We start from the raw sequence: 21971 nt of genomic DNA, 5'->3' as shown, positions 1-21971 counted from the left end.
GTCTTTTGGAACTCCATTAAGATGTGGTCAGGATGTACATCTTTGCTGCTGATCACTCCATGTCTTGGTTGAACTGATGGTGCTTCAAACGGTGCTCGGATTCTCTCTGGTTATATGGCTTTACTTGCAGGTCCTTTTTCATGTCCCACGGATTCTCTTTGGTTATATGGCTTTCCCAAAATGTGGACATTCAATATATATTGAGTCATAGACCCATAACACATACGAACAACTTTACTTCATATCTTTCGTTCATTCGGACTTATATCTCTTCGTATGTGCCAATGGCTTTATCCATTGTAACCAATCATTCTTTATTTTCTTTTGTCGATCCATGTTGAGATATAGACCTTGTCTATATTCGTTTATAATCATGAGTGTCTAAGGTCATACCATCAATAATTATTTGCTGCAATGAAACTCATCACACAATGAATTCGCAGTCATACACTCATGTCCTTTGTACATGGTTATCGATCTTTTCTTGCTTTAGCAATGCTTATAATCATTAAGCCACGACCAGACATCCTTCTGGTCACTATCCTGGTTTATGGTTCTCACTTAGGCGTGCTGACTTAATCATACACACACACACACGACTATGATTTTTCTACAGACTTTCCATATGTAAAACATAGCATGTTTAATCAATCGATAACTTGTATCACTGAACCTTTGAACCATTAAACTTTTTTCTCTCAGTTGGTCTTTATTATGATCACAAGGAATTATAATATTTTCTGTATGGACTGACTGCACTAAGTAAATACTTAGTCTTTCATATTACTTACAGCTGCTGTATATTACAATCCATAAACAAATTAGGAATAAAGCTTGTTCTATGAGAATTTCTTTCTCATATTTCTATGGTACGTTGATACCTTTATCCAGTGATCTATTTGCTGCTTACTACACCATTATTTCTTTAGTAAATATCCAGACAAAATCAAACTTGATTTTCTGTAGTAGCATCCACCATATAGGAGCATATCTCTTTATAAATTGTTCCTTGGTCCTTGTGAGTATCCTTGTGTAATCAAGCTATACTTGAACGTTATTTAGAAGGAACATGGACACACTATACCATGTGGTCATGTCCTTTAATCTCACAAAATTTCTTATCTCACAAGATCCATTCACTGGTTTCTTTCTTAGATGGCTTTTCTGTATGTACATGGTTACTACGCCCATCTGTCTTATAATTACTTTGAATTCTTTGAACAGCCCACGTCCCTATATAGGTTTTATGAGTACTCTATGTGGGTTCATGATCCTCAGGTTATATCCTTCAAATCCCAAGTACTACAATCTTTTATGAGCTCTTATGTATGTAAATACATCTTTGGTGTTAACACTGTTTATCTTTAGTTTCATACTGTTCCAGACATGATCTAATTAGATTTTGAGATCTTATTATCCAAGACCTTTATACCTTGCAGTTTGACGTCCCAAACTACATGGTCTGGTACCTTAGATGTGTGGTTGCGCAACCTTATTTCTCTGTCTGAACTGGTTTCTCTTATGAACTCGGATTTGTACGATTCTGAGCACCTTTCAGTACTTTCCGAGGTTCCTTATTATTTGGAACTTATTTGTCTATCTCTAATAGACATTGTAGCAACTTTATTGTGTCTCTTAGACATCAAATTCGTGGTGCTTAAGCTGGTATGACATAGTCATTTTTTTCTTTTCGCGTCAGTGTGTCTGGCATATATTTCTGCTAGCTTTTATATCTTTTGATCATATTCTTTTAGAACGTCTAGATCATAATCTTTGGTCTGAGGATCTTGCCAAGACAACTATGGTTGATACCATTATATTTCTCTTTTACTCTTTACTCTTTATTAGCCTGATAACTTTCTCCTTTCAAAGTTGGATAATCAGTTTACTATCTTTTGTAATATGTGTTCTTGGGCACTTGATTAAATCATCCATGTTTGGCACAAGATACATTATAGTTTCATGGAGGAAGTCTTATTTATCTAATATATATTCCCAATCCTCATCTGATGTTCCATCTTAAATGGCACACATATATGTGGTGGAATATTCGTATTTTCTTAAGATGGTTTGTGTATATGTCTGGTTTATGACCCTTAATCATCCATAGGTGAGAATGTCTATGCTTACTACATGTATGGCCTGATGTAAATCAATATTTATATACATAATGTCCTTAAGCTTTAGGTTGGACGTGAGTGATGTACCATTAGTGAGAGCTTTAAAGCTTTCCAGCCGTGTATATTATGGTTGTAAACCATGGAATCCGAATTTATGATATGATCATGGACTGTGGGTTTTAGTCCTCTCTCCCCCTCATGAACATACTCATAATTTCGTAGTGCTTAGGACAGTGGAGCCTTAATTATTTTAGTGATTTTCCCTTTTGTGTACTTATAACACATTGTGAGATTTTATGGGATCACTTTTGTGCCTTAATTAATTTTTCATCATGTTTTGGATCAAGATGGCTAATTTGGTCATGCCATAAGTGTTTATTTCGTGGTGAACCATACTGGTTACCATGGCTTTATGCCTCTTTCATACTGATCCTTAGCATAGAATAAATCAGTAGAAAATATGGGTATAGGCATTCATAATGCTTTTAGGCGATTTTTCAAAAATCTGAAAGGAATCGTATTTTCTTTGCTCACTGGTTCAATGTAGAAAACATTGAAATATTTTTTTTCTTTATAACTCAGTGAGTCTGAATAATGTCGTGTCTTTTTTGCCATTGTCAGTACCAATTAATTGATTTCAAGTGATTGTAGGAAGGTAAAGTTGAACCTATACAATCAAGATGAAGTTAAATCTATGCGAGAAATCAATCTATCAGTGAACTGACTCATTAGTCTACACCCAACAATTGATTTTATGTGATTGCATGAAGGTAAAGTTAAACCTATACAATCAAGGTAAAGTTAAACCATGCATGAAATCAACTATCAGTGGACTGATTATCCTTTTATTAAGGTTTTATTTGTTATTTAATCAAGAATCATCAAGCAAGACCAAACAAGATAATATATAAAAACAAAATCATGAATCATCAAGTAGGTCAAAAGCAAATCACAAAATCATAGACTTAAAATAAAATTATCATGTCGAGATCTTTCTTTTAGTCAATGTATAAGCCGGCCTCACAATCTATATTACTCCACACGGCTTTCTTGGATTCATCCTGATCCAATGCCTCAGGATATCTCATCTCACTGTTTTGTTCCTCAATGCATCTTTTCTGAAGTTTCTCAAATCTGTCAATGGTATCTTTAATTTTCTGCTTTCTTTGCTCAGTTGCCAATAGGTATGACAATAGGTCATTATAGGTTGTGAAACCTTTAGCTGTATATGATAGCAACCGATCCTTTGGATTGAATGTGGAATATGTTTTATACAGTAGATCATTATCTGTAACCACTTCATCACATAGTTCAAGACTATGGGCGATTTTCATTAGAGCAGAATCATATTCTTCCACGGATTTAAAATCTTGGAACCTGAGTATCTTCCAATCATTCATGGCCTTTCGCCATAATTCCATTGAGTATATGGATTTTAGTTTTATCCAAAGATCATAAGGATCCTCAATACTTTCGTACTTATTTCTCAGTTCCTCAGTGAGATGATACCGCATAATTGTTATGGCTCTATGCTTTTCACTTTCAACTTCATCATTTCTTTCAATGATACATTTCCCGAGTCTTCTAGACTTCAGGGCAATTGAAGTGTTCATTTCCCATTCTGGATAATTATCTCCAGAGATATCTAGGGCAGCATAATCCGAAGGCTCAAATCTCGACATCTGAAATCATTAATAAATTCATGATTTAGAATTCTTGCAACCAATTCAAATAATTAGTGCATATGATTTCATAAGTCTATCTATAATACTTTAGGCTACACGGCTCATGTTTTGTGATGCTTAGGCCTTACGGCTTTAATCTCAATCAAGGGCACAAGGCCGCATGTATGAACCAATGCGTTATGCCTCACGGCCATTCAGTATGATTGATAACAAAAACACAATGCCACACGATCCATATCAATCAAATAATCTAGCAACCTAACTCTCATTCAATATGTAAATTCTTTAAATCAATTTTTCAGGTTTTAAGTAATGAGAGATTTAAGGTTTCAAGGCCTTTAGGAATATCAATCAAGATTAAGGGTTTTAAGGCCTTAAGGATTTCGAATCTTGAGATTAGATCTATTAATCAATTTATCAATCCTAACATCTCAGATCATCAATCATCAAACAAAGACATTTTAAAACCGATTTAAACTTTTAGGGTTTCGGTTTGAGTGATTTAGATTTGAATTTAAACAATCTTATCAATAGCTCTAGGTGATCAAACAATCAAAGTTTAAATCAAACAATTTAAAACCGATTTTCCAAAATTAGGGTTTTTAGGAGATTTCGAAAAACTTTGATCTTTGATCAAGGGGATTTGATCTGAGATTCAAAATCATTAAGACTTTGATTTTAATTGATCAATGGATCAATCTCGAATTATGGTTTAGGTGATCAGACTTATTCGACCTCCGATTTACTCTTTAGGGTTTGATCTATTTTCCCTATGGCTTTCATCTTTAGAGTTCTGATTTTAGGGTTTCAATCTTTACAAAACAACCATGTTCAATTCATGTTCTCAGAATTAAGATTACCTTTGTTTTGCAGATTGTAAAAACCGGACCACCAAGATGAACCTCGAACGTACGCGAGCTGGCTGCTTCGGGATCGCGAGCTGAGAGGATGCGATCGGGTTAGGTTTGTTAGGTCGCAATCGCCTTGGTTGTCTCTCGCGAACGGGTTGAGGCTGATCGTCGGATCGAGCTGAGGTAGTGACGGGAACGCGAGACGGGATTGAGTTCAAGGGTTCGTCTGAGCTGAGATCGGGATGAAGCTGAGGCGGTAATGCTTGCTGGAACGGAATCAAAAACAAATTAGGGTTCTTCGGGATTAGGGTTCCAAAAGACCAAGGCGGCGCCGTCTATTGTTTCTGCGAGTGTGGGCGTGTCCGAGATCGGATTGACGAACGGTTTTTGCTGATAGATTCATCTTGTCCAGAGCTTAAATTTGATATGTGGCTCGTCGTCTGGTTCCTCGGGGGTTTGAGAGATAGATTGATTTTAAGTTACGCCTGGATTAGGGTTTATGTGTGACGGATTTTAGGTTAGGTTTTGTCTCAGGGTTTTGGAGTCTATCGTGCTGATAACGTGTTGTGAATGAAGAGGGGAACTTGTGTTTATTATTAGGTCGACCAACTGGTCTTTATATACATATGGTAATGACAGTCTAAGTACTAGATCGACATGAGATCGTACTTATCCTTAACTAGATAATGGCTAGCAATACGTAAGATAAACACCAACTATAATGTGGATAAACACGAGAGTAGATAGGCGCCAGTATGAACCTGCGGATGGGCTTGGCCCGTCTTGCTACACGGGCTGATAAATGGGTCGATCACTAAATGATTTATAACAATTTTCTATTAAATTCAAGTCACAAAATAAAATCTTGTTTTCTTCTTTCATCTCCTTCTTGTAATGTAATGGCTACATGTATTTACATAATATGATCATTGAGGATGAGCGTGATCTCGATGCATCGATTGTAATTGGAAGAAAAGCTTTACCTCCCGAAAGTCCAAATACCAGATGATGAAGATAATCGGTTCCAAGAGTTTATAAGTCGATTCAGAAAAATCAAAGATTATAAAGAAGTTCAATTCTCATTTCAGAATGCATTAATTGATCATTTATGGAAAAAATATAGTAATAATGATGGTTGGATGATGTCTACTTTGTTTTTTTTTCTAATGTATTTTTGTAATAAATTGTTTAAATTTAAATAATATTGCACTTTTATGAAAAAAATTCAAAAGTTATAATGAATGGATTAATTTTTAACACATTATGTTTCAGATGATACGACTTTTCAAGTTTTTGATAAATACAAAATTATTTATCCCAAGAATACTATGGCTCTAACTGGTAACCATAAAAGAAATAAAATGATTAGGAAAAAAAGAATAAAATGGAATAAAATAAAAGGAAAATCTATTTCTCTTCTATTTTGTCAAGGAATAATTGTAGTCTTTTATTCCTTAAATTTTAAGGAATGTTAAGGAATCATAAGTAACAAATATTCCTTGTAAATGGTGAAAATTATAAGGAATGTTAAGGAATTAGCTATTCCCACCCATTCCATCGGTCACCATTTGGAGCCTATGTGTAATTATTATTATACATTGATTACATATCTACTACTGACCTAGTAGTTTGATTAAGTACTATAATCTCGGATCAAATATAACAAATGATTTTATATATTTGATAGTGATTTGATAAATACAAACATATATGTATGCGTTAACAACACTTCAAATATCGAACTATATAAAACAATGTGTGCTTGTTATAATTAATAGAACATACAGTGGTTCTGTTATTAATAAACCAGTTTCAATCCAAAATTAATCCTATCGATGGAAACAATTATTATGTTTCCCTAAAACTGTGACACCCGTCACCTCCAATCCGGAGAACATCGGGCCACCAACAATATCTCGTATAATAAAAGTCCATATACCCAACAATTACTCACCCAAAGCCCAAATACAAATCCGAATAAAAAGTCCAGTAGATACAATCCGTCCAAATATCATATACTCGTCAGTCTCACCTGAAATGAGGAAGAGAGAGGGGTGAGTAACGGGGAAGTCACTCAGTGAAGTATGGGATACTAACCCCGAAGTCCATGGACCCGGACAGAATACTCCGAATAAATATAATTTAATCCTAAGACGTTGCAAACACGGTACCTAAAGTACCCATAGATCAAACAAACTGCCCACTAACAGGCCAAAAACACCACTGAATATGTGCTCGGTAACACACGCCCGTAGACGATTTATCGACCTCCACGCCTTGGCACAACAGGTCGACTACGCTGTGCCGCGGCAAACACCACACCCAATGTACTGTCTCCAGCCGATACACCCATGGTCGGCTTTCATCCAAATCACATCAATATACTATATATATATATATATATATTATCAATTATAAATGAACAAGTATTGTTGAACCATCTATAACCCTAGTTCCAGTTTAAGCAAAGAACCTACAAACTAAACAAGCAATGACAAACTCAATTTCACGCAGACGGAAACACATTAGAAATAAATTATACTTATTCGTGGTACTAAACTGTGTAAGAGAAGCTCGAGAAAAGACCATCACCTTTGCCACGGGTTCTGAAGAAACCTGAGGAAACGCCGAATGGACCTTTACGGCTCTAACAAAGCAACTCTGGAACTCTCTGAAATTAGATTAATATGATATTCTGGCAGAACTGAACCATAGAGCAAACAGATGAATAACTCAAGAACTGACCGTTAACTTTTCGATCCCTCCGGTAAAAATGTAGTCCTATGTGTCCTCTATCCATAGACACCAAGTTTACTCCGATCGGACACCATTTGCTTAACCAAAGTAACTTCATCTCCAGGATGGTCGTAAACGTAAACTGCACCAACACCTCTCACGAAAACAAGCATAACTCTCAGAAAACAACTCGGAATAACAATCCGCTTGCAAGAGATGATAGATAAGAGAATTAAATACTTACTGAAAAATTTACAGACTGAAATATTTTGTTTCTGTCGACCATTTCTCACTTACACCGAGACTGGTCGGAACTGTCTCTGCAATTCAACAGCTTTATTCTTCGCCAAGAAGAAACGTCAATAACTTTCTAACCGTACGTCGATTTGATGATCGGATAGATGATCTGAAAATCTGGCATCGAGATATTTCCAATGATATCTCGCCCGTTTCCTGGTTTCTTCTGTATCAACGGTAAAACGCTGATGAAGTTGATTGTTCGCGGATCCGATCTGTAGATATCAGTCCCAAAGAAACAACCATAACTCTTAGATAAAAATTCCAAATGACGATCTTCTTTCTGATACACATAGATCTATGAGTGTAGAACATAACTTCAAAATTTAGCTTCGAAATACTCATATTTGATTGATCGTTCTTCTGTTCCCCCAAAGCGTATCTGCTGGGCTCTAATCTCTCTTTTCGGATGGTGGGATGGCTTCTCTTTCATGGTGGCTATTTGTGGCTGTTCCGGTGACGTTCTGGCAGGGCTTTGCCATCCCCAAAAGTCTCTGTCAGAGGCCACCACGAAATCCATCTTAAATAAGAAAACTTTAGGGTTTTCTGCAATGTAATTGAGTTTTATTGGGCTAAATTTTCCCGGGCCGAGATTTAGGTCGTTACAAAAACTTTATAAATGAATGGTCCACAATGGTATTCTTGTAATAATTCTAGTAAGTTATGTCTTTTTAATAAGGACTGTGGGAAAAACTGTGGTGATGACACCTAAGCATTGAATCAAAATTTACAATTTAAAAATGTTTCTCAATTAATATATAGAAGTAAATGCTTAATTATTGAAAATATATGATGGAAAACTTGTTAATCTCTCAAAAAAACATAACATAACAAAAAATAAATAGATATAATGGAAAAAGAGAAGACATAAACATAGAAGATATCAGTTTAGATTGTACAAGAAATATTATGAACATAGAAATTATCTTCATTGTTAATTAGTCCAATCCTTGCATGAGCATCTAAATGTCATCCATGGATTTACAAATATATGTAAAGTAATTATCCCATGAAAATGTTGTAACTGGCCCGGGAACATAGCATGATGTTGTGGACGTACTAGCCAATGGTTCTGTGGTCTGTGTTGTAACATCCAGACTCAAATCCATCTCTCCATCAAAAGCATTTTCATGATCATCATCCTTGGTGCAATCTGTTTCTTTGGTGTTAGGAGATTCATTCTCATTTGTGACTTGTCTTATATATCTTGCGAGGATGACATTTTGGGGTGGGTTTTCATTTTTATCACTTTTCTTCATTCTCTTCTGGTGAATTCGACGTTTTGTACCATTCCAGCGATTCTTAATAGCATTTTCAGTTCTTCCACAGAGTTTTAAGGCAATATTGGCCCATTTGTTGCCAAAAACCTTGTGGGCTTCAACCAATATTCGATCTTCTTCTTTAGTCCATGCGCTTTTCTGAAATCACATTAACAATACATATACAAAACTGATTTCATTAACAATATATATTAATTTATTATATTGTTGTATGTGTATTCATATGCAATATAGATATATATCTACACATATATAAGTTACGATTTGTGACTAGATTTTATTTTCTTCAAAAGAAGCATTGGAATATCTATAAAAAAATAAATAAATCACCTTGATGCCATGACGAAGATGGTTGTGCCACCTCTCTCTACATTGTTTCCCTATTCGTGTTCCAAGCATATTTGCGATCCTTTTCCAGTTTTTGGTCCCATAAAGCTCCACTAATTTTCTCAAATTTCTATATTTTTACATGTTTAGGACATAAGTATAATATGACATTCTCAACAACAACAACAAAATCATAGAAAAAATAATATATTTGTAAAATTTTAGAAAATGGAGTCAATTTTTTTAGTTTTATTATAAAATTGAAAAGTAAAGATCTACAAAAATAATAAAATATAAGGACTTACGTATCTTCACTCTGATCCCAAGCCCCTGTGTTAAAGTTGCCTTCCATCGAAGCCGGGAGATCGATATCTATAAATGGGTATCTTGGTGGTATTTCTGTTATGAGAGAGTTGAAAGTCGGGAGATTTTGAGTACAAACAAAACTTCGACCAAAATGGTTGTAATTTTGGTTTGGCATCACCGACATCAGGCTTCGGTGATTAGAATCAGAATTACTTGTCATAATCGATGAATTAGACCAACCATCCACAGAAGATTGACCTAAATTATCATTGAAACAATTAATATGATTTTCTTGCAGATAAGCTAAATCGTCATTAGTAAGAGAATTTCCAGTTTCCTTTCTGGTGAAATTTTTGTTGAAGATATTGAACGAGTAATCCATTTCAACACCAACTCAAACGATGATTATGATGTATTTTTTAATGACAAAAAACAATATAGGTAAGAAATCGAGATTTTTCTTTTAGTTTGGAACTAGAGAAAGAAAGATATCAAATACTACGACTGGATAATAAGTTATAACTATGAGACTTTTAAAGGTAAAGATCAATATATATATAGTTCCAAATTCAGTTAAAATGACAACTTGATTCATTAATTAAGAAACTTTTGGTCAAATCTCTCTATTGAAATTAATTATTGCATTCAATACGGTCTAACTTATATAATCGCAACGCCACGTATAAGTTAAAAGTTAAAAGTCAAAAATACCCTTCTAAATTAAGATATATATATATATATATATATATATATATATATTGCCACACCCTCTTTGGAAACTCAGTACGTGTCTAGCGAGTTATCATAAAATTGGAAATAAATCGGGGAGTACTCGGAATTTTTATTTATTTGTCTTTTAGCTAATAATAAGTATATAAACTAAATATGTAGATAATAACCATAAGTACAAGCTTTCCTAGTGGTTCGTACAATTCTATTTGGGTCTGAAAACCCAAGTTCGAGTTATGGGGGCAAGGTTTATGTCTGCAACCCAATTTCACCTGTGGTTTTTTTCTAGTTTTCAGTTTTGTTTTAACTGTTTTTTCATGATTTTCTACCGTATCTAATGCAATATCTACAAAAAGCTGATTTTAAAATAGAGTTTCTGAATAATACATCCGAACTACACTCCAGATCATCACGGCTATTTACCATGGAACGAGTTTCCCGCTGCCGAATCGTTCACTCTAGCGAGTTTTAGAACAGGAATACCATGAATATTTAAGTCAAATGTCAAAGTATGATTTTATATTAATTGACTTTTTGGACAATACTGTATATATCTATAATAAATTACCTCTGATTGTATTTAACTTCTATTATATATATATACTCAGGGTTTGCCGGAGCTATGCGCCAATTTTTAAAATTATTTTAATAAATTTAAACATATGGTTCGGTTGTTAATGTATATTTCATGTGCTTTCCTGATTTTTTTTTTTAAAAATCATGGTGTTTTTTATAAGCCCCATCGGGTGATCCGATCGGATCCGGGAGGAACACACTTAGGGGGAAGGGTTATTGGTAAATGAATTCTCATAGACTTTGAGAATTTAGAGATTCCATTGTTATTGATTCTTAGATTTCAAAAATCTTAATAGAATCCATTGTTATTGGTTTAAGAATTTTCAAAATCCATTCAAATATCTTGTTATTCAAAAAATTTAGTTATTATTGATTCTCTAATTCTAACTAAATCTTGTGTTATTGGGAGATGAATTCTATTCATTTTTACTCATAAGACTCAACTTTCAAAATATCATATGTATCCATGTGATTTTCAAAATCCATATGATAAAGAAACTAGAAAACAAAATAGTTATTCTTACCAAATATCAATTGCACATCAAATCCAAATTATATGTCCAAAACTATAATTTATAATATTTCATGTACTTTTACATTTTGATTATATATTTATTTTTATATTGTTTTATCATTTTGAATATATAATCAAATTTATAAATACTAAAAAATAAAAAATAAAAAAAAATTAAAAATAGTTTCAAAAAGAATTTTCGAATTTCAAAAAAAAAAATTGAAAAAAATTATGAAAAAGTTTGAATTTGAAAAATATAATTCGAAATTTATAAAAAAGCTTTTTATTTTTCATTTTATTGTTTATATATCTATAAAGTAAGGCGTAAAATAGTCTTTTGTCTTTTTCATAAAATCTATTTTGGTCATTTTCTTCTTTGATGACTCTTTTTGTATCAAAAACTTAAAATAGTTGTTTAAGAGAATTGCCCAATTTTGTATGTATCACAATTATTATATTTTTTAGTTTGAAAGAAAAAATAAATAATCATATTATATGATTTAGAAAAAAAAAATTAAATATTTACTTTACAAAAAGAATGATAGAAAAAATGTACTACAAATTCATGAAAATCTATACCAATCTAAAAAGTTATGATCAAATTTTATAAGTCAATATATATAAGTTTTCACAATCCACGTGTAACTTTTAAAATCTCTCAACTTTTAAAATTTACAAACTTTACACAAATTCATCTTCCAATAATCCCCTTAGTGCTACAAAATTCGTTTAGAGTGAACTAATCCGAAAACGTACCACATTGCCAAATCATGGTGTTTTAGTATACTTCTTATTATGTAGTGTGTTTCTCTTGTTATCGTTTTAATTTGTTACTAGATTCTAATCCGCACACCCGTGCGGGTAACATTTCATTTATAGATATAAAATTTTATATTATTTTGTATATAATAATTTATGATAATATATTGCTGTCATTTTAAAAATAACTTAATAGATGATATATAGTTCTAAATATTAAAATTTAACATATGTTAACAATTTTATTTTTTGTAAAAATTATTACTTAATTTATGAATATTAATCATTTTAAAAGGTGAATGATATTTTAGTCACTTTAAACGGTGAATGATATTTTATTTATTTATCTTAATGAAAGTATTTTTCAAAATATATTGGTTTACCAATTCAACATAATTTTAATATGTTTGCACAAAAAACATAATTTTAATATGTAATTCATTAATTACTTCTATTTTAATATAATGTAGAATATACTTATAAAATTTATAAAATTAGCATATAATTTCATTATTTTGTTTATAATAAAAATTTAATTAAAATTAATTTATAATAATATTATACTACTAATTTCGAAATTAATCAGTGCATTAATTAAAAGAAAATTTAAATTTTTAAAAAGATTTTGTTAGATTTTTTCTCAACAGATTTTGTTATTCCTAAAACTAAAATTTAAATTTATAGTTAAAATGGATTTGTTATTAATATCCTTATAATTATTTAGAAGTGTTATACATTAAATAAACTAATGTAAGCAATAAAAAAATTATTTGAATATATGACCTAGACTTCTAGTATGACTATTTTGTAGTAGATAAAAATGATACTTCTCTTTTAATAGAAAAGATGGGTGGATTTCTTTCTTTTTATAAAAATATGTAAATATTTAGTGGCCCATGTACAAAAAATTTAGGGGTAACAACTTGTCACAAAAAAAAGTAAGAAAAAAAAACAAACGGACCTCCATGATTTTGACTTTATAGAAAGCTACCAACAATTCTCTAAGAATGCTTTAACCAAATCTGCATAGGGTTCAATGTGTACTTGTTTCCAACATCATCGTCATCATCATTGCCAAATAAAGTTCCTAAATTTTTTCATCTGCTGACCAAAACTATCTCCTTAAAAATCTCTAACTAATTTGTTTGTTAAACTTACATTATATTCTCTCCCTGAGATCCTATATATGCTAAAGCTAGCTTGACTAATACATCTTTTGCTTACTCATTACAAAAAGTTAGAAATATATATATAAAGTTAGAAACAGAAAAAATAAAGTTATTAATCATAGCTTGAAGGTTGACAAAAAAAATCATAGCTTGAGGACATGAAACATAATGAAGTTAACATTGCTAAAAAGGTTTGAAAGTCATGCTTGGTTCCAAAAAGCTTAGTAATAAATAAATAAAAAACAGAGAAGAAAATTGCAGAATTAAAGGACTCATAGAATATATGAGCTCTGCTCCAATAAAAGCTTGGCATTCATTCTTCAAACTTTTTATTATCACTCGAGCCATCAAGTAAATTATAGAGGGCATCCATGAGCCTGTGCTTCAACTTTATGGCCTCTTTTCGCTTAACCTTACGCTTTCCCTTTTGATACATCACTAACATTACTACAATTCTCTACACCTCTGTTAACAACTCATTTCTGAGTGGTGACACCAGCTTTGAAAAATAGCTTTCCTGTAGAACCCACAAACATAATTTAGTGGAATATTTTTCTTTACATATATTATCTTTCTCAAGCGTCAATGTGTCATAAACTTTGGATATGTCACTCTTGAAAACCTTATTAAGGCATATAATCGGTACTTAAGGTTAGCAATCATTATTTTTCCCATACTTAGGCTCTCTACCACCAGTCCACCATTAGTCCGAATTTATGAAAACCTACGACTATATTTAGTGAAAAAAAAAGTCTATACGGCTATGGTTCTAGAACAGAGGAAAAGAAAGGAGAGAGAACCAAGTTACCTCAGTAGTCATAGCTGCACCATGATGTAGTTATCTTGCACAAAAGAGTTTCCTATTGTTGGATTTTCTTTAGTCGGTGTTTTTTGGAGGTGGAAGCGGTTTTAGGTTTGAGACGTGAGAACCATCACAGGTGTTGTCTTTCACTGGCTCATGCTTCTCTTAATTGTCTTTGGACTTTGCAACACCTATAATTGTCTCATCAGTTTAAGACTTAGAAGGAACGCCAAACATGGGATTCAAAAAGATTACCCACAACTTCATTACTTTATCTGACTGTTCCGTAGCACATTTCTCTTCACAGTAATACTTGATTAGTTGATATAAGTCAGCATGAACTTGTGTATCATAGTAACTGAACTCCACATCTGGGATGAAAGAGGGCTTGGTTTAGACAGCAATGGCATGAAGCGGATAATCTTTAGGCTATGCCACTGATATCTTTTGTTTCCGCTACTAAACCTGAATTTGAGACACAACAAACAAATTTAATTGGATGGAGAAATTTGCACTTCAAGTGATCAAAGAAATTCTCTTCGTTTCATACTTTCATCATCTTTCCTTCAACAATCATGAGGCCTTAATAAAAAGCATTCTTCTATATTACTTCAACCTAATCTAAGTATGTAATATAAACAAAAGGAAATTAATTATATTTAAGAGTGATAAACTGGAAGAAAACACACCTTGTGTGCTCAAATGGAGTCCTGCTGCTTGAAAGAGAAGCTTCCGTGGTTTATTTTAAGAAGAAACATCTTGCTTGACAGGTCCCTCCTCTCATCAGGGCCAGCTTAAGTGGTGGGGTCAGCAGGACGACCGCCCAGGGTCCATGCACAAAAAGGGTCCATAAATTTTTTAATTTCTTATAGCATTAAATTATTTTAGGTTTTAAAGATAATCATTAGAATTTAAATCTCCTCATGGTCGATTGAAAATGGGTAACGGACTTGAATAAAAGTTTTTTAAATTTCTCAATTTTAGGCTTTAAAGTTATGTTTTCTTGTTTTGTACACGGTCATAAGAAATAAATTATATATAATGGTTGTAGAGCTAAACCGAAACCATATTGTTATTTGGTCATTCAGTTATTTGTTAACACGCTCTCATCAAAAATCATTGTATGTTTGAAGGTGGTCAGGAAGAAAACCCAACAGATTCCTAAATACAGTTCAACTTATATCTATTTTTCTTAATATATTTTTGTTTCTTAAATACAGTTCAACGTATATTTGCTGGTCTTTCCCAACTTTGTTTTTTTTCTTTTAGACGTTCAGATTCCTATTCCTAAGTGTTATTTTTCCTTTTATTTGAATTTTTTATTCAATCACACAAAAGATGCTTCAAGTAGATTTGTGAAAAGCTTAAGTGCTGATTAAAATTCGGGTTTGATCGTATGAATAACGTTTCTCAATCAAATGATTTAATTTCTGTTAGTTTTTAGATTACGACATTAGTTATTTCAGTGAGTTGTTACACATTTGTTTTGCTTGTTTTGATTAACACAGTTGTTTTATTTTGTTGCAATAAGCCATATTTTTCTTACTTTACGGGGACAAAAAAATTTTCGCCACAGGGCCTAAGAAGAGTTTAAGCCGGCCCTGCCTCTCATGTTTTGCTTCCATCAACTGAGGTGAGAGTGTGACTTGGTTCTGTTGTGGCATCTCCCCCCATCTTCAACCATTACCAACGGTCACCATGAATCACCGTAGCCTTGAACTAAAGTGGATCAACGGTCAACATCTTCAACAGAATATCATAGTAAAAGACGTTAATTTAAAATAAACACAGAGAAAAGAAAAACATACGCATCAAGGTTGAGCATATCTATTACGCCCATCAACTGACCCCCTTACTTCACATTCCGTGAGCTTTTCAAAAATGGAGGAGTCTCATAATATCCTCCTTTCAACGGTCTGCCTTCTATCGGAGAAGTGAAGCTGGGTAATTTCCATTATTGGAGAGCTTGTCTGAGAGTTTCAGTGAGAAGCAATCGGTGAAAAGTAGATTAAAAGGAGATGCCAAGCCGAAGGTATATATATATACAGTGAAAGAGGGATTAAAGTCTAAAGAACAAATAAAAGGTGAAATGAAGTAGGTTTTCTTCGTTGATTGAGATAACGCCAGAGCGTTACTTCGCCGAAGAAGGGGAAGAGGGATCGTAAGGTCACAAACCCGAGTCGACAAAGAGAAGAAGTAGTTCACGTGGACCAGACATAGCGCAGAAACATAGACTCATCAATGGGCCTGGACGGCAAAAACCCAAACCGAAACCATTAAAAATAACACGCAGCCTATAAAGGTGTGACAAGTGTCATTTTTTCTCCCAAAGAGAAAAAAAAACCCCTACTTTGTTGTTATAGAGATTTAAGTATATAATTGTGATTCGTACATTTGTTATGCAAAAATATTTTGATTTTGACTCTTTGGATATAAGAATTTTGGATTCTTTCAAATATTTAACCAGTTTTGATTGGGGTTTAGTACTCCTTTATCAGGTTGAGTTCGGTGCTGAGACACGTAAACTGAGTTAATTTCAAGTTTTTCAGATACTATTTCAAGTTCTGATTCAGAGATCATATTTATACCCCCGTTTAAATATTTTTTTTATCAAACCGAAATTAGACCTAGACCAAGACTTTTCGGCCAGGTTTATGTTTGGATTTCGGATTCTGAGTATTTTTGACCACGGCCTTCGGAACCGGCTCAAAGGTATCGTGGACCCTGAGACAAAAAAAAAATCATTTTCAAACTATTATTTTTTTTTTAAAAAAATCTGACAGATATATATTTTTTTAACAATACCAAAGTATTTTTAAAAATAAATCTATGGAAATAAAAAAAATACTTTCATATAAAAATTTTTTGGACCCTTTCTCTTATTTTTAATATAAAAATACATATATTTTTTTAAAAAAATCGGGTTCTTATCTATTAAGAAATAGAGAGACAACGGATTGGGTCCGGGGCAGTCGCACCGCTTGTCCCCTATCTAAGCCGGCCCTGACAGCCCTAGTAGATCCAACCCTTGTTCAAAAACTCGGGCGCGGAGCCGAGTAATCGTCCGAATAATCGCTACACGGTAGGTGGCCGTGGCGAATCAGACCTCGGCGGTAGCATTAGGCGGTAGCCGTATAGTTTCCGTGTTTTAGCCGCCTAGAACGAATTATAACGAAACATGTCCGTGTAATTAACATCACGATTCAACGTTTTTAAAAAAATTCAACGAAAAACTCACTTTTATTTAATTTTCAAGTACAAAATCAAATGTTTCGTTGAGAATCTAGAGTAATCAGGTTAAAAACATCATCAAATCAGTGAAAAATGTTAAGAATCTTTTTTTTTAAAAGGTAAAGTGGAAAAACTGGGTTTCTGTTCGACAGAGGTGAGAAAAAGGGGACGATGACATTATAATAATTTCGCATTGACTTACAATTAGGAAAATTAACCTCTACCTAGCTTCGAACCCGTGAGTAAATAAGCATATTAAAACACCTAAACCACTAGATCACAGTACAATCTTTGTATCGCTCTACATATTCTTTTTTAATACAATTTACTAAAAACATTGAAAGTAAATAACACTCTGATCATCTCGAACCCATGATAGTTCATGCCATACTAATGACCAAACCACTAGATTATGATAATATACATATAAATGAAGTATTATTTATATAAAAATACAAAAAATTCATTTCCGTATATTCCCTTTTTTTTCTGCTTTTTCAATAAATCGTTAGGTCCGGGTGCACCGCACGCGTAGTGGCCGGGGAGTTTCCGAACAAAGGATCCAACACTTCCATCTTCTACAAGCTACAACTTTATTTTAAACCATACGTTTAACGTTTTTAATTTAAACAAAAAAAAAGAGAGAGCAGCCGTATCATTGTTAAAAGTAGGAAGCAGCCGGAATGATTCACACGAAGCATCCTGATTTACTAAAGAAGAATAAAAAAAAGTTAAAAGCGTCCAATTAAACGCAGTAACGCGTTAAGCGTCATCTAATCTATAATGGCGTCTCCACGTAAGACAACAACCATTAGAGAAAGAGAGAGAAAAAGACAAAATCAAAATTAGGAGAGAGAGAGAAATCTGAAGAAGGCGATTGGGTAAGCGATGCACATCGTCTTCTCTGTCGATGATTTGACCGAATCCTTCTGGCCCCCTCCTCCTCCGGAACCCTCTCCGGGGTCGGTATCGGCTCAGAACATGCCGGACGGGATGACTCGAAGTCAATCGGAGTGGGCGTTCCAGAGACTTCTCCGGGAGATGTCAGGCTCCGACGAAAGCCCTACCACGATCAACGTAAGGTCGCCTCCGCCGGTTCAGTCCGAGCAGTCTCTTTCCACCGTCGATGAAACCTCCGATGTCGTCGAAATACAGAAACCGCCGCCGCCGGATGATCAGGGGAATCGGGATCGTGCGCGGTCTTCTTCTGATCCGTTGGATTCGGATGTGGTTGATCCGAATCAGTACCATGCGATTCTCAAGAGCAAGCTCGAGATCGCGTGCGCTGCTGTTGCGCGTCGTGTACGTCTTTTAGATCCGTCTCTTGGTTTGTGTTGTTGATTGATTTGATTTTGATTTTGATTGGATTTTGATTCTTTACACAGGTGGGAGCTGTGAAGCCGGAAGATTCGAGTGCCTCAGGTGTGAATCAAAAGCTATCTCCTCCGCCGGGATCTCAAGCTCAAGGTTTATCATTATTGCTTTGGCTTTTGGTTTTAGTCTGTATCTGTTTCTTTGATGTCCATTTAAGAGTACCTAGAAAGTTTACTGCACTCGCATGTTTTGGCTTATATCATATTCTGAGACCCACATGTTGTATGAGTTTAGATGATAATCATCCTTTTGAAATACCTACTTATACGTTCCCTTGATTATGGTATATACTCTCTGGGTGAAATTTTTTTTTGCTTTTTACTATTCTAGGCTCTGTTGTTGTGGCACAAACCTCACCCGGTGCTTCATCTGTTAGATCTGTTCCCTCGACAAGCGTTAAAAAGAAACCAGATGTTGTTCCAGCCAGGCAGACTACGAGTATTTCATCACGAGATGATTCTGATGATGATGATCTTGATGGAGACATGGAAACAGCTGATAATGGAGATCCTACTGACGTTAAGCGTGCTAGGAGGTACAATTCTTGACTTTTTTGTATCTTAGATCTTTCTTTCTGATAATCATTCCATTATAGAGATACGTCCAACTTGCAAGTCTTATGGGGAAATGTTTGTGGCAGGGAGTTTCTACTTTCTTTAAAGAGAAAGTAAAAAACTTAAAATCTAGAAGAAGAATGTTTCAGTTAGTTTTATCTTGCTCTTACAAAAATCTTTTTGAAAGTGGAAAGATGGTCGTTAAGACCAAAGCAGAGTCCACTTTATAAATTTCTTCCTTATATTTCGATATTGGTTGGTTAGGATGCTCTCAAACCGAGAATCAGCTAGGCGCTCCAGGAGAAGAAAGCAAGAACAAATGAATGAATTTGATACACAGGTTCTTGTCTTGTTATTGTTTGCTCATATGCATCTACATTTCTCGATACCTTTTCTTGCTCTTCAGCAGCGTTCCATTGAGTCACAGGAAATGTTTTTCATGTTTTGTAGGTAAACCAATTAAGAGCTGAGCATTCGACTTTACTTGGTCGTCTTGGTGACATGAATCAGAAGTTTGATGCCGCTGCTGTCGACAACAGAATTCTAAGAGCTGACATTGAAACTCTGAGAACAAAAGTAAGTGTTTTAAAGATTTTACAACACCCAACAATATGATTCTATCTAGTGTTTTAACTAAGTTTATTGCATTGGTACAATCTTGTGCAGGTTAAAATGGCAGAAGAAACAGTGAAAAGAGTGACAGGAGTGAACCCGTTGCAGTGGGCAAGACCAAACATGGGCATGCCAGTGAACAACACACCGAGAATCTCAAGTACTACTGGTGCCAGTTTAGCACCAAACCAGAGAGTAGAGGTGAATAGTGAAGGCTTGCAGAATCAGTTTGCTACTAATCCGAAGAACATGTACGAAACCATGCCCCATTGGAACCACAAGCATTAACCACAAGATTCGAGTCATTGGTTTTGTGATTTTTGAGGTAACTCTTTATCTTGCTCTTCCTTTCTGTGTTATTTACTGTACCACTCCACGATGATGCTGTGTGTAAGGGTAATACTGTACCCATTTATATATATTTGGAAATCACTGGAAGAATGTTAACTTTATTTACCTGCATGGTAGTAATAAGCTGTAACGTTTCTAACGCAACCGACGTTGAAGATGTCAACACAAAAAAATGTTTTACACATTTACATCAGCGTAAACCAAACCAAAACAAAACAAAACAAAAATGGCAGTGGCAGAGGGCGATAGATTACCTAACCAGGATAAATGTGACATCACATAGAGAGTGAGAAAGTGAATGGATGCACCGAATGTAAATATGAAAAAACTTGGCGTGGGTGAACGCTCTAAGACTTGTTCGACCATACTCAAGGGTCTTCTAAATTATATCAATATTCCTAAAAATATTCATAAGCAAATCTACATCATAAACGATCAAACAGTGCTAATACGTAAAATATACTTGTGCTTGGGGTAAGTATCTCAGTTCCAACGATTATCTTAACATCTTTTTACCATCCTTCTATTGAGATTTAGCACCAGATTGCAATGGAAGTGTTTCCAACCTTTCAAGACCAAATTATTTTTCACATTTTTAATTAAACTAGTAAGAGAAGAAATGAAAGGTAAGAAAATAAGAGAAGCCTTGTTACCTGGTTGCTCTTTTGTAATAAGTGGTGTCCGGAGAGTTGTAAGTTCTACAGTTGTTGAACATCCGTCTCGCATCAGTCACAAACACATCAAGCCTGACGGCTGACGTAGTACTCTTCTAATTCTACTCTCTTTGCAACTGTCTTCAGATCTGTGTTCCACCATGTTGGTTAAACCAAAGTTAACATTTTACAGAGAGAGTATAATGCTTCAAGAGATAGTAAAAGTACAAAAAAAAAAAAGAAAAGAAATCAAGTGACATGATAATTTAGTGTACACCAATGGGATCTTTAATGATGTCATAGTAATCAGGGACATCGAGAGCATCAACTATTCAACTGACTCTTCGAAAGGCCAGGCATAGCTTGATGAATTGTATCTGCAAGCATGTAAGAAATCTGTTTTTCTGAAATATTTGTTTTTATAGACTCTTGCCAAGAGCGATGAAGGATACTTAATGAGTCTCCATGCTTGCTTTGCTATGAGAGCAAGGTTGAAATCTCCTACATCCCTAATATGCTTACTTGCAAGTTACTTGTCTCATTCGATTACTTATTACTTACAAATATTTATAAATTATTTGGATATATTCCCTAATTTCTAAAAATTACTTGGTAGATAATATTCTATCAGAGAAAAGGTAAATGAAAGTTTATTTTGTTTACTCAACTTGGTAAAAACACGAGAGTTACTTCAAATAAAATATTTGCACCTAATATAAAAAAAAATGAACAAAATACATATATTTCAATATGAAAGTATTGTTTACTTCTTACAACGAAGAAATATTTGTTTAGGGCTTCGTTTTTATGGTTTAGTTATTCTTTTTTCCGTTGTATAAACAAGTAAAGAATAATATCAAAGCGAATTCTTAACTTTTTGTGATATTTGTTACTTGCTTTGTACTTGCAAATAGCAAAACTCAACGACTTGATACTTGACTTGACAACGACCACTATTTGAAAAATCAAGGCGAATACGGGTTAAATAACAGGTATAAAGCAAGTATCGAGAATTTGTGCCGAGCCCGAACGTCTGTTAGTTTTC

At 33.9% G+C, this 21971-nt stretch overlaps 1 protein-coding gene and 2 long non-coding RNA genes across 6 annotated transcripts; 1 reads left to right on the top strand and 2 right to left on the bottom strand.

The window, feature by feature from the left end:
• Positions 1 to 1825: 1825 nt before the first annotated feature.
• LOC125591129 lies at positions 1826 to 10245 on the bottom strand. Of its 2 annotated transcripts, none has more exons than XR_007327116.1 (5): positions 9300 to 10245; positions 7637 to 9107; positions 7402 to 7546; positions 7249 to 7327; positions 1826 to 6688 (listed from the first exon to the last, which is right to left on the bottom strand). It is a non-coding gene; the product is annotated as an uncharacterized LOC125591129 (long non-coding RNA). The 2 variants fall into 2 exon arrangements; XR_007327117.1 differs by having other exon boundaries at positions 7249 to 7317.
• Positions 10246 to 13449: 3204 nt separating this feature from the next.
• LOC106412184 lies at positions 13450 to 16389 on the bottom strand. Of its 3 annotated transcripts, none has more exons than XR_001282508.3 (5): positions 15960 to 16389; positions 14841 to 15870; positions 14407 to 14616; positions 14158 to 14342; positions 13450 to 13866 (listed from the first exon to the last, which is right to left on the bottom strand). It is a non-coding gene; the product is annotated as an uncharacterized LOC106412184 (long non-coding RNA). The 3 variants fall into 3 exon arrangements; XR_001282509.3 differs by having other exon boundaries at positions 14411 to 14616; XR_001282510.3 differs by having other exon boundaries at positions 14422 to 14616; positions 15960 to 16387.
• Positions 16390 to 18156: 1767 nt separating this feature from the next.
• Positions 18157 to 20417, top strand: LOC106415802 (basic leucine zipper 25). The gene is made up of 6 exons (XM_048764639.1): positions 18157 to 18684; positions 18768 to 18849; positions 19087 to 19291; positions 19575 to 19650; positions 19761 to 19886; positions 19977 to 20417. Exons 1-6 carry the CDS (start codon positions 18271 to 18273, stop codon positions 20208 to 20210), a joined length of 1137 nt encoding a protein of 378 aa, XP_048620596.1. The 5' UTR covers positions 18157 to 18270; the 3' UTR covers positions 20211 to 20417.
• Positions 20418 to 21971: the final 1554 nt, after the last annotated feature.

This window comes from Brassica napus, chromosome C8 (assembly GCF_020379485.1).
Source record: "Brassica napus cultivar Da-Ae chromosome C8, Da-Ae, whole genome shotgun sequence".
Taxonomy (NCBI): Eukaryota; Viridiplantae; Streptophyta; class Magnoliopsida; order Brassicales; family Brassicaceae; genus Brassica; species Brassica napus.
This window is presented reverse-complemented; position numbering and strand designations above follow the sequence as displayed.